At 45.8% G+C, this 19,536-nt stretch overlaps 1 protein-coding gene across 1 annotated transcript in view; it reads left to right on the forward strand.

Annotated features, from left to right (window-relative positions):
- The window catches only part of ABRAXAS1 (abraxas 1, BRCA1 A complex subunit), a 48,852-nt gene that overhangs the window by 17,869 nt on the left and 11,447 nt on the right, over positions 1 to 19,536 (forward strand). Inside the window, exons 3-7 of the mRNA XM_068233524.1 lie at positions 374 to 410; positions 1,437 to 1,503; positions 4,272 to 4,465; positions 5,748 to 5,864; positions 15,771 to 15,855. Of these exons, the coding sequence (XP_068089625.1) occupies positions 374 to 410; positions 1,437 to 1,503; positions 4,272 to 4,465; positions 5,748 to 5,864; positions 15,771 to 15,855 (500 nt within the window). The remainder of the gene's footprint in view (positions 1 to 373; positions 411 to 1,436; positions 1,504 to 4,271; positions 4,466 to 5,747; positions 5,865 to 15,770; positions 15,856 to 19,536) is intronic.

A 19,536-nucleotide genomic window follows, 5' to 3' on the forward strand; every position in this document is an offset into this window, starting at 1 on the left:
AGCACAGGTGAGATTTTCAGGGCCATAGATACTTATCCCATGGGAGGGGAACTGGTTAAATGATTACTGCAGAGAATCTATGTGCAGTGTGTTGAAAGATTAGATCCCTCTGTCATCAGATTTGTTTCAAAAAAGGGATCCATCTGCTTGCCCTGTTGGGCTGCAATCTGTGTGTGTATGGCCACCTTTAGGCGCTTATTGCAAGAACATCATCTTATTTGCTTGCTTGCTACAGTGTCCCTTTTGTTAATCATTATTTAATAAAACTTACTGAACACCACAGATCTGCACAATCAATGTACTGTAGTTGGCAATCGTGTACATGGTAATTGATGAAAGAAGTATTTCAGTTTTGTTTTTTTCCTCTCTACAGACATACAACGGCATATACCATGTTATCGGCTATTCAGGTTTGTCATAGGGTATTTGTCTAACAATTTTAGAGTTGTTTGTTTGAGGTGATTCATATCTACCAGTGTTTTGGCCTCTGGAATTGTCCAGTACAGGTAGTCCCTGACTAACAGCCCGAAAATTTGAAATTTGATTCTGTGGGAACTACAGTATATCTACGTCCTCTGTGACTTCACCTAAGCCAGGAGTCAGTAGATATACGTCTTGTAGCAGAAGCAGTGCTGTGCAGGATTGGGCTTGCTCCTGTGCACATTTCTGGCACTATCTGATGCAGCACTAATTGATGAATGGGAATATATCTTTCCGGAGCTAATGAAATTGATTTTTACCATTAAAAATCCTTTTAATTTCTCAGTTCATAGTGAAAAATACATTCTGTAGCATAATTTCAGAATCCAATATCTTCACCATAAATTGTGACAGGAACATAATCTAAGTTTTGTGATATTCGGTAAGAATAGCCAAACAAAATTTGTGTTTTTTTCATCTACAGTAGCATCTTTTATTTTTAAACTGGAATTAATAAAACTGAGAAATAATGTGTTTTATGTATATATATATATATATATATATATATATATATATATATATATATATATATATATATATATATATATATATATATTTCATTTCTGTATCATAAGTAGGGATAAAGTTTATTTCTGATTAAATAAGGACATAGCTGAACTGTCAAAACTGCTCTGGTCCACAAGTGGGAAATTATCTCTTGATGCAAAGTGGTTAATAAGCTCTCTGTGCTAAGAAGGCTTGTCCTAAAGCTGTAGTACTCAGCCCAGTGTTGTTGGATATAGTCTGTACATAATTTTGAGTACAGCGTTTGTTTACATAGATCAGGAGATCAGATTTTCCTATCCTACAGTCTTGTAGGTATTTTTCAGAAGACTGTTCTCTTTAAATAAAATGGATATCCCATTACTTGTATTTTTCTACTGGTTAATGTGAGGTTATAATTTGCCTCTGTAGAACTTTAGCTCATGTGTATAATGTCATATTGATCTGTTTAGTTTTTACAGTGGAACTGGTGAGATTGATGAGGCAGCATTAGAAAATCTGCTGTGTGGCCAAGGAAAGGTAAGCAAATCTAGGGCTTGTGAATGCTATGTGCTTCTTATGCTGGGAATACACGGTTCGTTTTTGAGCCATTTAGATGGTTAGATAATTTCCGACATGGCCAATCTCCCACTCAATCATTTCGCCGCTCGATTTTTGATAGAAGTGAATGAAAAAAGATAAGAAAAACGAGCGGAAGATAAGAGAATCGTCTGCAGAATGGAGCGACGAAACGATCGAATGGGAGAATTGAGAGGCAAAAACGAGCCATGCATGCCCAGCATTAGCCTCACCATGTTATCTGCATTATTACAAATGTATACAGTGCCGACACACTTTCTGCAACACCTTGCAGAGCCTATTAAATAACAATACATGTCCCTCAGATACATTACCTGTGTGCCTTCCACAGCCTAAGGTCAGTTAGGATAAATTAACCTTCCAATAAGTTTGAGTTGCGAGAGGAAACAGGAGTGCCCAGTAAAAACCCACATAAGCAAGACATCAACCATGCAGATAATGTATTGGCTGAGATGAGAACTGCCGACTATTAAGAGACAATGCCAGTTAGTTCCTATAGAATGTCTGTCTGAATTGTCAACCTATCCATGAAGGTCAGCCCTAGGTCATCAACACACTTTGTGGTCCAAACATGCATGCAAAATCACCACCATTTACCATTCTTCCTGTAGCCTTACTCCTATAATTCACATACAGTTGTTCCTTCATCTGTGCAAGGTATGCAATGGTACAACTTGATGTTTAGGGTTTGTAGTTCTAGAAAGAGGGCAGGATTTTCTGTAGTGGGCTTAAAGGGAAACTGAAAGAGAACCCGAGGCGGGGTTCTCACAACGAAATCCCAATACAGAGGCTGGGTCTGCCTATAGAGCCCAGCCTCTGTTGCTATTCAGATCCCCCCTAAATCCCCCCTGCGCTCAGCGAGACCCCATAAATCACAGCCGCGCTGTCGACACGCAGGGTGTCGCAGCGGACTATGTTTACCTTTGTAACGTCAGTCTCTCCTCTCCCCCGCCTCCTGCATCGCTCCGGTCCCTGCCCGCGTCCCTTCCCTCCCCACTGATTGGAGGGAAGGGACGTGGGCGGGGACCGGAGCGATGCAGGAGGTGGGGGAGAGCGGAGACTGATGTTACAAAGGTAAACACAGCCCGCACAGCACGGGTGTGATTTATGGGGTCTCGATAAGCGCAGGGAGGATTTAGGGAGGATCTGAATAGCAACAGAGGCTGGGCTCTAGGCAGACCCAGCCTCTGTATTGGGATTTCATTGTGAGAACCCCTCCTCGGGTTCTCTTGAAGTGAGAGGCATACGGAGGCTGCCATAATTACCGTATTTCCATTTAAACAATATCACTTGTCTGGCAGTCCTGCTGATCTTTCTAGCATTGCTACTGTCTGAATAACCCACCTGAAACAAGCATGCAGCTAATCTAGTCAGACTTCAGTCAGAGCACCTGATCTGCTTGCTTGTTCAGGGCCTATACTTAAACGTATTAGCGACAAAGGATCAGCGGGACAGCCAGGCAATCTGAATTATTTAAAAGGAAATAAATATAGCAGTCTCCATGTCACTCTCACTTCAGGTTCTGTTTTAAAGGAGTTTAAAAGCCTTTTACTGTAAGCATTGAAAAGTACCGTATGCTACTAAACTAGTAGCCCGTGAGACCCCTCTGTGGTCACGCTGACGGCTCTGGTAGGTGTGCGACCTCAGCCAAAGTCAGGCATGTGCAGTTCAGGGACACGTTGTGTGACTGTAAGGGTCCTGCGCATGCGTGGTACTCGATAGGCTGAACTCCCGAAGTCGCCAGGTTTACGGAGCTGCCAGCAAGACCACAGAGGGGACACAGAGGGACCTCGCAGGCTATGGATGGCTTGAGGTAGCCCCGTGTAAGTCCAGATTTCCTTTTTTCACCTCTGCTCAGGGTCCCTTAAATTCCAGCAGAGATCCAACATTCAATGTACATTTTAAAGTAAATGTCACCTATCTAATATTAGCTCCACGCATGTTCAACCAAATCTGTACTACTTACCTGGAATCTACCAAAATGTAGCAATAGGGGACACTGCTTTGAAGTGAACCTGAGGTGGGAGTGATATGGAGGCTGCCATATGTATTTCCTCTTTAAACTATACCAGTTTCTAGGCAGCCCTGCTGGTCTATTTGGCTGCAGTAGCATCTGCATTACACCAGAAACAAGCATGTAGTTAATCTTGTCAGAACTGACAATGTTGGAAACACCTGATCTGCTGCATGCTTGTTCAGGGTCTATAGCTAAAAGTATTAGAGGCAGAGGATCAGCAGGACAGCCAGGCAACTAGTATTGCTTAAAAGGAACTAAATATAGCAGCCTCCGTATTCCTCTCACCTCAGGTTAACGTTAAGTTCTTCGGTTCACCTCTCATCTATAAGAACATGAACAGGCACTTTATTGTGCATGCACTTACTGCTTTATAGCTCCACCAGAATGCTACTGTTCCTTAGCCCACTGGTTTGTATCCACACAGCCAGCCTCTGCCTGGTCCCAACTGTATGCCAGCTTGTTTGTAGACTCAATGGGTCTATAGATAAACAGCAGAGTGAGTAAAGGGTTTAAAATAATGATTTGTGTGGCTTTTTCCTCCAGTGATTCATTATTACTCTTTTGTTGAAGTCCTCCCTCCTTCCCACTGCTCCCAGGTTGTTTTTACTTTAAGTTGAATGTTTTTATATTTTGAGTGAATAAGAATGAGGAATGTTTTTACATTTCAGCATCATTTTTTTTATGGTTACAGAACGTGGTTGGATGGTACAAGTTTCGAGAAAACACAAGCCGGTCATTGACTTTCAGAGAGCGGCTTCTACACAAAAACCTGCAGAGCTACCTTTCAAATCCTGGACTTGTTTTCTTGTTAATCACATCTCACTCTACAACTAGGACAGATTCAACCTATCGCATAGAGTATGCATTACATACAACAGAGGCTGGGCAAGTACCACTTCACTAATTTGTGCTCTCCAAAATAGAAAAAGGTAGTTTTATCTGTAATAAGTAATATCCAGACAGCTCATGGTGATCCAGAACCATCTGGAATGTATAAAGGGCTTAAAGGAAACATCAGGCAAAAAAGGTAAAATCAGCTTTACTAACCTGGGGCTTTCTCCAAACCCTTGAAGCAGACTGTCCCACGCTGATCTCTCCGGCGCCGTCCCGGGCTCCCGGCACGCTGTTCAGGCCGACCTCGAGGTCTTCCTTACTGCGGCTGCGTGAAGCGCCGCTGTCAATCATGGCCACATGGTCCGCGGCGTACTGCGCAGGCGCAGAACTACTGCGCCTTCTGCGGCAGCTCAGGGTTTCCTGAGCTGCCATCGGGCAGCTCTTTCCCTGGCCACGCCTCCTGCCGCTCCCTGCCTCCTTGCACGATATGAGAGACAACACAGTCTATCAGTGCAGTGCCATGACTGAGGGGTCACGCAAGTGAAAGTGGGCCATTGCGGCCCACGGAAGTGGCGGGGAGCTGCGGTTTTTGCAGCTACCTGATCTGCTCAGCCCTGCAGATCATGTAGCCTACTTTTTTTTTTTTTTTTTTTATTGAGCCCACCTCGGGCTCTTTTTAAGCTGTATTCTGATACAACTAATGGTGGCCGCTAATGATCCAATATTTTTTATTTATTTTTTTTGTCCAGTCTTACCAAATATATGTAGTAGACGAGTAAACTGGGTGGGTATATTGAATGGATACTTTAGGAGCTCCCTTATATTACATAGAAATTGTAAGATTGGATCATTAGTGGCCACCATAAGGCCCCATTCACACTTGCTAGCGTTTTGCTCAGGTGATTTTTGCTGATTAGAGCGGAAAAATCGCCATTCAGACTTTCGCGTTTAACACTTCTATAGCACTAAACGCGATCGCCTGAAAAGGGTGCAGACTACATTTGCGGTTGGCGATTTGCATTAATCACCGGCAAATCTCCCAAGTGAGAACGGGCCCATAGGGTATTATTGCGCTAGCGCTTGAGCGTTTTGCCTTAATACGCTCTAGTGTGAATGGGCCCTAAGTGGATTGCTGGACCCTTGTTTGACTGCAGCCAGTGCTGCTGAGATAATAAAGCTGTATATTTCCTATACAGCCTTACTAGTAGTTTGGAAGATTGTGGCCCATTACAGGGTCATTTTAACCTTTTCCTCATTTTCCTTTTGCATGGAGGGGGTTGCCTTGAAAAAACTTTATTCCATATGTAAATAATCTTTTTGTTTTCTGTTTCAGTATTTTTCAGAAGCTGCCCCTAATCATTGCCAATCTTGGAATGTCAGACCAGCAGGAGTACAAAACATCCGGATCTTGTGTGTCGCTTGGATTTGACAAAGCCATTAAAAATCATAGGTACTTGAGGGGTTTTACACTTACAAAAACAAAACACATTTCTACATTTGTATTACATAATAGGCTTGACTTTAACCACTTAAGCCCGAAGGGTTGAAATTTTTTTACATCCGAGCAACTTTCACCCCCCATTCATTTGCCAATAACTTTATCACTACTCATCACAATGAATTGATCTATATCTTGTTTTTTTCGCCACCAATTAGGCTTTCTGTGGGTGGTATATTTTGCTAAGAGCCACTTTACTGTAAATGCATTTTAACAGGAAGAATAAGAAAAAAATGGAAAAAATTCATTATTTCTCAGTTTTCAGCAATTATAGTTTTAAAATAATACATGCCTCCATAATTAAAACTCACGTATTGTATTTGCCCATATGCCCCGGGTATTTCACCGTTAAAATTATGTCCCTATCACAATGTATGGCGACAATATTTTATTTGGAAATAAAGGTGCATTTTTTCCGTTTTGCGTCCATCACTGTTTAGAAGCCCATAATTTATTAAATCATATTGATATACTCCTTTGACATGAATATTTAAAAAGTTCAGACCCTTAGGTAACTATTTATGTTTTTTTTTTTTTTTTATTATTGTAATTTTTTTTTTTTTTAATGTAAACTTGTATGTGGGTATTTTTTGGTGTGGGAGGTAAACAGGGTTTTTTTTTAATATATTTATATGTTTATTTGTAATTTTTTTTCTTTTTAGGTGCAATTTGTTATTTGGCCACAAGATGGCCAGAATCAAAAAGTCCTGGGAGCGATCGATCTCGCTCCCAGGCAGAAGAAAGGAGCCCAGAGCTCAGAAAAGCCGCAGCGTCTGAAGAGACGCTGTCGGCTTTTCTCCGGGGGGGTCCGATCAGCGAAAGGGATTTATAATCCCTTTCACTGATCGGTGGGCTAACGGGCAGCAGCGGGGGCGCGCACGGGGGGGGCCCGCGGGAGCGCGCGCGACCCGCGGGAGTGCGCGCAGCCCAACTGTACGAGAAATCTCGTCCAGTTGGGCTTAAGTGGTTAAGTTTGCTTTCACTAGACACAATGCAATTAGAAAAATCCAGAAAGTCAGGCATTGCCCAGAAAGCAATGTATAATTTTGCACCTACATGCATTACAGTGCATTTTCTGATCACACGGCTGCATTAATTTCTGATTGATCCCATGTGCTACCTCATTCACTGCTTTGGAGTCTGCACCAAAATGCAGAGTAACACAGTGGCCACTGGCCATAGTCACTTGTGTTCTCTAGTGGGGGCAAGTTATTTGACATTAGATCCTTTGATGTTTGGTACATTACTAAGCAAGCTGGTCTATATTGATCTGCAATTTCATATTTGGTTGTGTTAAAAGAAAAACAATAAATTATTCTGGGAGGGGACTATGTAAAAACCTACACTGATATTCTTGTAGGGCTAAGGGAGTGATGTACTTTTTACTGCATGCCTAAAGGTGGCCACACACCATACAATTAAAAGATGGAATTTTACACCAATTCGATAATTATGATCAGTTGTCCCGAAAAATTGAAAGCTTTTTTTTTAATCTGTTCAAGAAATCGGATCAAATTTTCTCACATTTTTTATTTGATACAAGAAGATCGGGAATATTGGATATTTCTGATCAATTTTTATTAAAATTATATGGTGTGTGTGGTAGATTGTCACTTATTTGATGTACAGACCCAACCAATTTTTTCTCAATTTCAATAATTTTTTCATAATTGGGGGGAAAACGTGTGTGGTACATTGATCAGATTTTTTGAAACGTTACAATCAGTCATAAAAATTGATAGCAATTCTTGAATTGAAAAGATATTTTAAAAAGGTGTATGACCACCTTTAAAGAGAACCCGAGGTGGGTTTGAAGAATGTTATCTGCATACAGAGGCTGGATCTGCCTATACAGCCCAGCCTCTCTTGCTATCCCAAATCCCCCTAAGGTCCCCCTGCTCTCTGCAATCCCTCATAAATCACAGCCTCCCTGTGCAGGCTGTGTTTACATCTGTAGTGTCAGTCTCAGCTGCTCCCCCGCCTCCTGCATAGCTCCGGTCCCTGCCCCCGTCCCTTCCCTCCAATCAGCAGGGAGGGAAGGGACGCAGGCGGGGACTGGAGTTCTGCAGGAGGCGGGAAGAGCAGCAGACTGACACTATAGAGATAAACACAGCCAGCTCTGACAAGCTGTTTGTCAGCAGCGTGGCTGTGATTTATGAGGGATTGCAGAGTGCAGGGGGACCTTAGGGGGGTTTGGGATAGCAACAGACGCTGGGCTGTATAGGCAGATCCAGCCTCTGTATGCAGATAACATTCTTCAAACCCACCTCGGGTTCTCTTTAAAGGACTTACTAGGCCAAGAATAGAAAAAAAAAAAAGAAAAAAAGTTAGCTACCTGCATCAGCTTGTAAGGCACGGAGGACGCCGTCTGCGCCCTCCGTGCCGTTCCGCCGGGTCCCCGCCGCTCAATAGCCCCCCGAACGGTCCCCGACCGCGCGGCCCGGGTCGGGCTCCCCAGTATGTACAAACATGGCCGCCGTAGCTGCGCAGCTCTAAGGCCAACCCCCCGATCCGCGCTACAGTTACGTGGATCGGGGGGTTGGCCTTAGAGCTGCGCAGCGGCACTCGCGGCTATGCGGACTGCGCAGCCGCGGCCAGCTCCGGCGGCCATCTTTGTACAGGCTGGGGAGCCCGACCCGGGCCGTGCGGTTGGGGACCGTTTGGGGGGCTATTGAGCGGCGGGGACCCGGCGGAACGGCACGGAGGGCGCGGACTGCGTCCTCCGTGCCTTACAAGCTGATGCAGGTAGCTAACTTTTTTTTTTATTTTTTTTTTCTATACTTAGCCTCGTAAGTCCTTTAACCCCCTTGGCGTTATGATTCTTTCCGGATTTTAGGGTCTAAAAGTGGTGCAGTAGTTTTGCATGATTTTAGATCCTAAAACCTGGGAAAAATCATGCTGCTAGCAAGTTCTGATGCAGCCCGGCAGGCACTCACTCACATCCCTGGGATCCAGCATTGCAGTTTTCCCTCCATCCTCCTGGTGGTGCTGTAACCTTATGGTGAGATTGCTGGCTGTTGTCATGACAACAGACAGCAATCTCACCATGGGGAAGCAGAACCTCGGAGGAGAGGAAAAGAATGGCAGCCGATGTCTAGATCCCTCTGCATCCGGCGTAAGTGACGAGACCCGGTACCGGCGATAGAGGCAGCGGAGAACGGCGGCTTGGGAGTGATCCATGCTGATGGGGCTGGAGGGAGCCCCAGGTATGTATAAATGTATTACTCTTTTACGTCTGAGTACCTTTTAAAGATAACCCGCGGTGGAACTTCGGGGGGCAGATCGATCACAGAGCCATGTTCTCTGCCCCTTGACATGGCTCTGTGTCCTCCAACCGCTGTTCTCTGACCCCCCCCCCCCCCCCTCCGCCGCGCTATATCCCCCCGAGTTTAGCAGAAAGATGTGTCGCTAACTCAGAGGTAAACAGAGGGGAGAGGAATTCCCTGTTTAAAACGCCCGCTAGGGGTGTTCCTGCAGGGTTTTCTGAGCTGCCATGCGGCAGCTCTCTCCCCCTGGCCACGCCCCCTGCCGCTCCCCGCCTCCCTGCACGCTATGAGAGACACAGTCTCTCAGTGCAGCGTCATGACCCAGGGGTCACGCAAGTGAAAGTGGGCCACGGGAGCGGCGTTTTTTGTGGCTACCTGAGCCGCTCAGCTCTGCAGATCAGATAGCCTTTTTTTTTTTTTTTTTTTTTTTTTTTTTAGCCCACCTCGGGCTCTCTTTAACCTGTAGTCTGATCCAACTAATGGTGGCCGCTAATGATCCAATCTTTTTTTTTTTTTTTTTTTTTTTTTTTAGTCCAAACTTACCAAATATATGTAGTAGACAGGTGAACTGGGTGGATATAATGAATGGATACTTTAGGAGCCATGTATGTAAGGTGTATGGCCACCTTGAACCCCCGCCGGCGTTCTCGATTTTAGGGTCTAAAAGCGGTGCAATTTTTTTGCATGCTTTTAGATCCTAAAACCTGGGAAAAATCATGCTGCTAGGGAGTTCTGATGCAGCCCAGCACTCACTCACCTCCGTGGGATCCAGCGCTGCAGTTTTCCCTCCATCCTCCTGGTGGTGCTGTAACCTTATGGTGAGATTGCTGGCTGTCGTCATGACAACAGACAGCAATCTCACCATGGGGAAGCAGAGCCTCGGAGGAGTGTAAACACAGGGGCTAGATACTCTTTCCTTCCCATCTCCCTAGCAGCCTTACTACGGGGTTAGTCCCGCCCCCTAACCCCTACAGGACCTATCATTATAAATTTCTGGACCTGCCCCCTCCAAGGTGCTTTTTTTTTCCGTCCTACCTACAGGACTATCACTACAATGTTTTTTCTTTAGTTTAGGTACAGCGTTTTTATTTTTTATTTTTGCCTACCTGGCTGTGTTTAACAGTGTCCGTGCAGCTAGCCTCGCCTGCACGATGCCTCCGCTGTTTGGTTTTAAACAAACCTAGGCGGCAGGACTCCCCTCTTTTTTGCCTGATTTTTCTGGGGTATGGATTGGCTGAGAGGGAGCGGAGAGCGCCGTAAACCGGCGCGAAACGAGCGGGCGGCAGCGAAGACCAGCGTGCGACTCAGCATGGAGCGCAGACAACTTCCTGCTTCCGCCTTCCGCATCAGGAGGACTTCCGGATCAGCGCGGCGTGCGGCTTATAGCGTGCAGGACGCACAGACATGGCGCAGGCTTTTGAAGAGGACGCTGGAAGTCGGACTGCTCCAGCTTCTTCAACCTCGGAGGCTGCTCCACGGACCATCCTTGCGGAAGGCAGGTAGGTGACACTCGGCAGTTACTTTGGAGGAAGGAGCCTCTTATCTGTTTCCCCAATATGAGGTCTGATGTCCTAAGGCAGCATTCTCTCTTGCAGGACCAACGAATTCTCAGCCACAGAATCAGCAATAACACATCTATTAAAGGTACAGCTACTGTTGTTTTCAGATCAGTACCTGCATATAATAACTACTGGTCACGCTCCTCATTGCATATATCCTTCCTTTAGCTGTGCTGAAAGAAAGATGGAAGATGCTGCTGCCGCTCGCGAAACAAATCAGGCACATGACGATAGGTGGGCACGGTTAAGTTTTTGTATATTTTTTTCTTATTAACGAGGCAGGGAATAACAGAAATATCTATTTCTGTTTTCTTTTATACAGTCATGCACAGTTGGGAGAAGGTTCTTCTGCACATAGAAGAGATTCATCCTCACGTTCAAGCAGGTCACAACCCAGCAAAAGATCCAAATCTGAGACACGGCCGGGGAAGACCAAGCCTTGCTGGGCATGCGGAGAAATTTGTATGCCAGGGAAGCTTGTTTGTGCGGACTGCTTCTATTCCATTCCGATGGAAGAAGAACCTCTGCAGGATTTACCCTCATTAGTTCGGGACATCGTCCAGCAATCCTTGGCGGAACAGTCCACCTCACATGGTGCACTACAGGACACTAGGGGGGCTGAGTGTTCGGGCTATGATGCTCCTGTTGAGTCTGATGGCATGGCGGTCGGTTTCGACTTTTCCCTAGTAGACCCCTTTGTGAGATCAGTTAGGGAGGCTATACTATGGGAGGAGCCGGAGGAACCCCCTGCGAAGACAAAACGATACTATCCTCACTTAAAAAAGAGGCCTCTATCCTTCCCCGTAATGGAGGAGGTTACAGAGTTGATTCAGGAGGAATGGGCAAAGGTGGACAGGAAAATGTCAATGGCTAATAAGTTGTCAAAACTTTACCCGATGGAAGGGGAGATCATTACCCAATTAGACACCCCGCCAGCAGTAGACGCAGCGGTGATTCGCTTAGCGAAACACGTAACCTTGCCTCTGGAGGATGCTGTATCTTTCAGAGAACCCTTAGAGAGGAAAGTAGACTTTGATTTAAAGAAACTCTATTCTTCCATTGGAGGCGCTTGCAAGCCTGCGATTGCCCTTACCTCCGTATCCCGGGCGATCAGGGCATGGGCAGACAATCTGGACGGAGCAATACAATCCAACGTGGATCGCAAGACACTCTCGAACGCCCTAGAGGAGTTTAGATTAGCCGCGGATTTTGTAAGTGAGGCAGCATTCGACATTATTAGAGGTAATACCAGAGGCATTATTCATGCAATTACAGCGAAGAGAGCAATGTGGCTGAGACCATGGTCAGCCGATGCCAATTCGAAGACATCGTGGTGCAAAATACCATATGATGGAAAAAATTTATTCGGACCCAAGATGGACACGGCCATTTCCAGGGTCACTGGAGGCAGGTCAGGTCTCCTTCCCCAGGATAGGAAGCAGAGGAGGTTTAAACCTAATGAAAAGAGGCCATTTCAGAATAGGACAGGAGACTTCAGAAATTCAAGAAGGGGCCAGTCCTTTCGCAAAAACTGGCAGGGAACCCAATCCTCTCTGGCAAGATTTAACAAACAGCGAAATCACAACCCCAGTACCTCAACTGCTAAGTCATTCTGAGGTGAAGCCCGCCCATCTGGGGACTGTGGGGGGACGTCTCCAGAGATTTGTAGATCTGTGGGCGGAGAAGATAGGAGACAAGTGGGTCACAAATACATTGGCAAGAGGACACACATGGAAGTTCAAACAAGACCCCCCATTAACGCGATTTATTGCTACGACAGTTCCAAAGTCACCCCAGAAGGCAGAGGTATTGTTCCAATACATACAGGAATTGATTCAGAAGAGAGCAGTTATACATGTACCCGCAGCAGAGAGATTCGAGGGCCTCTATTCCCCTCTCTTTTTTGTGACGAAAAAGACAGGCCAACTAAGACCTGTTTTAGACCTCCGATTACTGAACGATCACATTCTTCAGGACAAATTCAGGATGGAGTCACTACAATCAATAACACCAACGATCCAATTGAACGATTGGTTGTTGTCGGTAGACCTGGCCGACGCGTACCTCCATATCCCAATTCATCAGAGATTCCAAAGATATCTGAGGTTCGCTGTGCAGGATGTGCATTACCAATTTCAGGTTTTGCCGTTTGGCATTTGCACTGTTCCCAGGACTTTTACAAAAATCCTAGTCACATTGATAGGTCTACTGCGACAGCAGAACCTCCACATACACCATTATCTCGACGATATTCTGTTAGTAGCACCATCAAAGACCGAGTTATGTCAACACAGAGCGATTCTTCTACAGACGCTCGAACAGTTCGGCTGGTTAGTGAACTGGAGCAAGAGCCAGCTTCAACCAACACAAAGATTAATATTTCTAGGAGCAGAATTAGATACGCTGAGGAATGCAGTGGCACTCCCGGAACAAAAGACATCAGCAATCATGTCGATAGTGAGGAATGTAACGGAAGTAACATCGCTGAGTGCAAGACAGTGTCTACAGGTGTTGGGGAAGTTCGCAGCAGTCATCCCCATGGTGAAGTGGGCAAGGTGGAACATGAGACACCTGCAGAAGTCATTCCTAGAACAGTGGACCGGATTGGACTACCAACAACAGATATTGATCTTACCAGAGGTGAAGTTGAGCCTTACCTGGTGGCTATGCAGGGAGAATCTAACCAGACACCACCAACTGTACGTGGATCCCTCAATAGTGATAACCACGGACGCCAGCCTTTGGGGCTGGGGAGCACATATGCAACACAAATATGCGCAGGACAGATGGTGCCAGGATGTAACAGGGACCCCGGCCAACATACTAGAGATGAGGGCTGCATTCAAGGCACTCAAATATTTCGCCAAAACAATTACTGGCAAGAGCGTGACGCTACGTATGGACAACACTACGGCTGTAGCGTACATACAAAATCAGGGAGGTACACACAGCCGGACACTTCTCAGGGAACTGGAACCGATAATGTCCTGGGCCCAAAAGCATCTACTTCACCTTCAAGCAGTACATATACCAGGGGTGAAGAATCAGGCGGCAGATTGTCTAAGTCGTCGGTGGTTAGACAACAAAGAGTGGAGTCTCAAGGAAGAGGTTTTTCAGATGATCTGCAAAACCTGGGGGTCACCCCAGATCGATTTGATGGCCACTCCATTGAACACCAAGTGCCGCAGTTTCTTTTCGAGGTACAAGTACCCGCAGGCGGCGGGATGGGACGCTCTTTCACTCCGGTGGACTTTTCAATTGGCATACATCTTTCCCCCAGTTCCAGTAATACACAGAGTATTGAAGAAAATACAACAGGAGCGGGCGGTGGTGATCATGGTGGCCCCTTATTGGCCCCGCAGACCATGGTTCCCGCTCCTCCAGAAGTTGTCTACGGCACCTCCGATCACTCTGCCATGTGCAAACGACTTACTATCGCAAGATCAAATATTCCACCCGCATCCGCAGGTTCTGAATTTGATGGCCTGGAGACTGAGCGGGGAAAATTACAGGAACTAGGCTGTTCAGCGGAGGTAATCGAAACTTTGTTAAAATCCAGAAGACCCACTACTAACAATACATATCATAGAACATGGAGACGTTTTTTAGCGTTCCTGAGTGACAAGAACTTAAATCTCGCTATAATTCAGGTCAACAACGTCCTAGACTTTCTGCAGAAGGGCCTGGACATGGGACTAGGCCATAGCACAATTAGAACACAAGTGTCAGCAATATCAGCACTTACGCGCCACAAATGGGCATTTGAACCGCTAATAATACAATTCATGCAAGCAGTGACCAGGATGAGACCACCCAGGAAGAGCTGGTACCCCCAATGGGATCTACCCCTGGTGCTAGACGGTCTATCTAAAGCACCCTTTGAACCTTCAGCGGACTGTTCTCTGTTTGACCTCACCTTAAAGGCAGTATTCCTAACTGCAATCACCTCAGCAAGGAGGGTGTCAGAATTGCAGGGGCTCAGCTGCGACCCCCCAAACACGCAATTCTTTCCAGATCGCATAACCTTAAGACCCATCGAGCAGTTTATTCCTAAAGTGGCCACCCGGTTCCACTTCAACCAAGAATGGAATCTACCATCCTTCTCGGACAGCACTGCTCGGTTTCCGGATGCATTAAATATTCCGTCAATATTGAGAGATTACATTGAACGTACAAAGGACCTTCGTACTACGAGAAGATTATTCATAATCCCAGCGGGATATAGGAAGGGACAACCAGCAACTACCAGAACAATAGCCGCATGGCTAGTGAAGGCTATCAAGGCAGCATATAAAGCCATGGGGGTGACCCCTCCGGAAGAGGTCACGGCCCATTCCACACGATCAGTTGCCTCATCATGGGCTGCTTTAGTAAAAGTACCCCCCGAAGTAATCTGCAAGGCTGCAAACTGGTCATCACAGAATACCTTTATAGCCCACTATAAAGTAGATCCGGGGGGACTATCTACAGTAGAATTCGGTAGAGGAGTTCTATCTGCCGTTAAACACTCTGTATGTACTTAATTATTAGGACCACAGGTCTATGTAAAGATTATTATTTTCTGTTTTTCTGTATGGAAAATTAAAACCTTTCATTTATTGCAAGAATGTTCCCTCCCATTTTTTTTTTTCGTATTCTATTCAGATCCCCGTAGTAAGGCTGCCAGGGAGATGGGAAGGAAAACGGAAAATTGTATACTTACCTGACGGTAATTTTCCTTTCCTTCCTAGATCCATGGCAGCCTACGGAGGACCCACCCTAGTTAGTTTAGTCAATTTGGACTAGCAAAAAAAGCACCTTGGAGGGGGCAGGTCCAGAAATTTATAATGATAGGTCCTGTAGGGGTTAGGGGGCGGGACTAACCCCGTAGTAAGGCTGCCATGGATCTAGGAAGGAAAGGAAAATTACCGTCAGGTAAGTATACAATTTTCCGTTATCTGGTGGTGGTAAAGTAGTTGAGCCTGCTGCCTTGTCTGCTACTTCTATTTGTGTTACAGATTGTCATTTTTCTTATTGCTTTGTCCACTGCTTAGCTTGGATTTTTTTCATGAAGATGGAAATTTGAAGGAAGTTGGTAAAATCACAGCTATGTGTTCAAGTCTACAGGAAGAACTGGAGGTAAATGATTCTACGGAGACTAATGCGTATTAGCAAAAAAAGAAATTGCTCTAGGACTAAAATCATTCATACGAATGTTTGTGTTTTCATTAAATAATTTTGTTATTCTGTCTTAAAGGGAACATGAGACAGTAGAAAGTAAAAGTTTTATACATACCTGGGGCTTCCTCCAGCCCCTTCTACACAGATCGCTCCATCGCAGCATGGTGGCGTAGTGGTTAGCCCTCTCCCCTTGCAGCACTGGGTCCCCAGTTCGAATCCCAGCCAAGTCAACATCTGCAATGAGTTTGTATGTTCTCCCTGTGTCTGTGAGTTTCCTCCAGGCACTCCGGTTTCCTCCCACATCCCAAAAACATACAGATAAGTTATTTGGCGTCCCCCATTTTGTCACATTACTGCCACAAACGTGCATCAGTTTTATTGGAATTCCACGTGAAAGACCAATACAAAGTGGTGTACACATGAGAAGTGGAACGAAAATCATACACATTCCAAACATTTTTTACAAATCAGTAATTATTCGGCCCCCTGAGTCAATACTTTGTAGAACGACCTTTTGCTGCAATTACAGCTGCCAGTCTTTTAGGGTATGTCTCTACCAGCTTTGCACATCTAGGGCTTGATTTACTAAGAGGTGCTAACCTACTTAGCACGTTTAAAGTCTTAAGGCGCGCTAACCAGGGTGCTAAGTAAGTTAGCACCAGTTTTCTCAATCAGATCGTGCGCTAAGTACCGCGCGCAAAGTCCTATGCGCGCGCTAAGTCCCATAGGCTTTAGCGGGCACTTCGCGCGGAGCGCTCTGTGCAGTGCGCGCGCAAAACTTTGCGCACGATCACTACTTCTCACATTTCAACTGAGTTTAGACGTGCTAAGGGCCAGTGCTAAAGTTAGCACCGTTTTGTAAATCAAGCCCCAAGAGACTGAAATCCTTGCCCATTCTTCTTTGCAAAACAGCTCCAGCTCAGTCAGATTAGATGGACAGCGTTTGTGAACAGCAGTTTTCAGATCTTGCCACAGATTCTCGATTGGATTTAGATCTGGACACATAGATCTAACACATAGATATGTTTTGTTTTAAACCATTCCATTGTTGCCCTGGCTTTATGTTTAGGGTCATTGTCCTGCTGGAAGGTGAACCTCCACCCCAGTCTTAAGTCTTTTGCAGTCTCCAAGAGGTTTTCTTCCATGTTTGCCCTGTATTTGGCTCCATCCATCTTCCCATCAACTCTGACCAGCTTCCCTGTCCCTGCTGAAGAGAAGCACCCCCCAAGCATGATGCTGCCACCACCATATTTGACAGTGGGAATGGTGTGTTCAGAGTAATGTGCAGTGTTAGTTTTCTGCCAAACATAGCGTTTTGCATTTTGGCCAAAAAGTTCCATTTTGGTCTCATCTGACCAGAGCACCTTCTTCCACATGGTTGCTGTGTCCCCCACATGGCTTGTGGCAAACTGCAAACGGGACTTCTTATGCTTTCTGTTAACAATGCCTTTCTTCTTGCCACTCTTCCATAAAGGCCAACTTTGTACAGTGCATGACTAATAGTTGTCCTATGGACAGAGTCTCCCACCTGAGCTGTAGATCTCTGCAGCTCGTCCAGAGTCACCATGGGCCTCTTGACTGCATTTCTGATCAGCGCTCTCCTTGTTCGGCCTGTGAGTTTAGGTGGATGGCCTTGTCTTGGTAGGTGTACAGTTGTGCCATACTCCTTCCATTTCTGAATGATCGCTTGAACAGTGCTACGTGGGATGTTCAAGGCTTTGGAAATCTTATTGTTGCCTAAGCCTGCTTTAAATTTCTCAATAACTTGATCCCTGACCTGTGTGATGTGTTCTTTGGACTTCACGGTGTTGTTGCTCCCAATATTCTCTCAGACAACCTCTGAGGCCGTCACAGAGCAACTGTATTCATACTGACTGTTAGATTACACACAGGTGCACTCTATTTAGTCATTAGCACTCATCAGGCAATGTCTATAGGCAACTGACTGCACTCAGATCAAAGGCGGACGAATAATTATGCACACACCACTTTGCAGTTATTTATTTGTAAAAAAAAAAATGTTTGGGATCATGTATGATTTTCGTTCCACTTCACATGTGTACACCACTTTGTGTTGGTCTTTCACGTGGAATTCCAATAAAATTGATTCAGGTTTGTGGCAGTAATATGACAAAATGTGGAAAACTTCAAGGGGGCCGAATACTTTTGCAACCCACTGTAAAATACTTAAATATTGCGGCATTCACTGCCTCCTGGATTCTCCTATAGGAGCTCCGTGGCCGGTCGGGCATACTGTGCATGCACGGCCCGCCCTGCCGCGCTCCGTTGCAGGCGCGTGACTTAAAAGCGCATTTTGCCGCAGATAACAGGACTGCTGCGTGACAATCCAGGAGGCTTTGGACAATCCAGGAGGCTTTGGACGTTGGCAAGGGAGCAATCAGCCTGGAGGGGGCTGGAGGAAGCCCCAGGTATGTATAAAACTTTTAATACCCGTCGCCTCAGGTACACTTTAAGCTAGTGGAGATCAAGCCTGAACAGCTTTGTAAGGTCTAGTAGTGTATGTAGGCTTCTGACATCTGGTTTCTATTGGTTGATGTCTCAGCAATATTTGTGTTCAGCAGACTGCTGTCCCTCAGGTTTAGGGCCACTAGAACGCTTTCAGCAGTGTTTTGGAATCGCTGGGGATTCCAAAAGCACTAGCTTAAAGGAAGGGTTCACGGAGTTAGTTAAAAAAATAAAAATAGTAATCCACTTACCTGGGGCTTCCTCCAGCCCGTGGCATTCAGGACGTGCCCTCGATGCCGCTCCAGAGCCTCCCGGTCTTCTCTGGTGGCTCACCCAACCTGGCCAGGCCGGCTTCCCACGGTCGTGCTGACGTCATTGGACGTCCTCCAGGCTGTACTGCGCAGGCGCAGTAGTTTGCGCCTACGCAGTACAATCCGTATGACGTCAGCGTGACCGCGTGCGACGCATGTTGGAGCGCAAGGAGAAGCCCGACCAGGAGGCCGGCCTAACCAGGTCGGTTGAGCCACCGGAGAAGACCGGGAGCCTTCGGAGCGGCGTCGAGGGCACGTCCTGCCTGCCATGGGCTGGAGGAAGCCCCAGGTAAGTGGATTAGTATTTCTATTTTTTTAACCAACTCCGTGGACCCTCCCTTTAATTTTTGTACTTCTTGGACAGCACACCTATCTTGCTTCAACGGCTATGCCAGGTCTAGCCTGTATGGCTGATACAGACTTAATGCAAGCAAAAAAGTGAAGATGACCAGCACTTGGCAATTCTTAAAAAGCAGGATATTTATTCACAAAGAAAGTGAACAAAAAATAGCCATGACATCTGGACTCCCAGAATGTAACTATAGCTCTTGATAGTAGATATAGCTCTTAGCTGCAAACAGTAGCATGAGGACTTCCTCCAGGATAGGTTACGCCTCCATTGCAGCCCAATTCCAATTGGGCTGCAATGGAGGCGTAACCTATCCTGGAGGAAGTCCTCATGCTACTGTTTGCAGCTAAGAGCTATATCTACTATCTAGAGCTATAGTTACATTCTGGGAGTCCAGATGTCATGGCTATTTTTTGTTCACTTTCTTTGTGAATAAATACCCTGCTTTTTAAGAATTGGCAAGTGCTGGTCATCTTCACTTTTTTGTTTTGACCCTCCCTTTAATGAAATTCA

Source organism: Hyperolius riggenbachi, chromosome 1 (assembly GCF_040937935.1).
Source record: "Hyperolius riggenbachi isolate aHypRig1 chromosome 1, aHypRig1.pri, whole genome shotgun sequence".
In the NCBI taxonomy this organism is placed as follows: Eukaryota; Metazoa; Chordata; class Amphibia; order Anura; family Hyperoliidae; genus Hyperolius; species Hyperolius riggenbachi.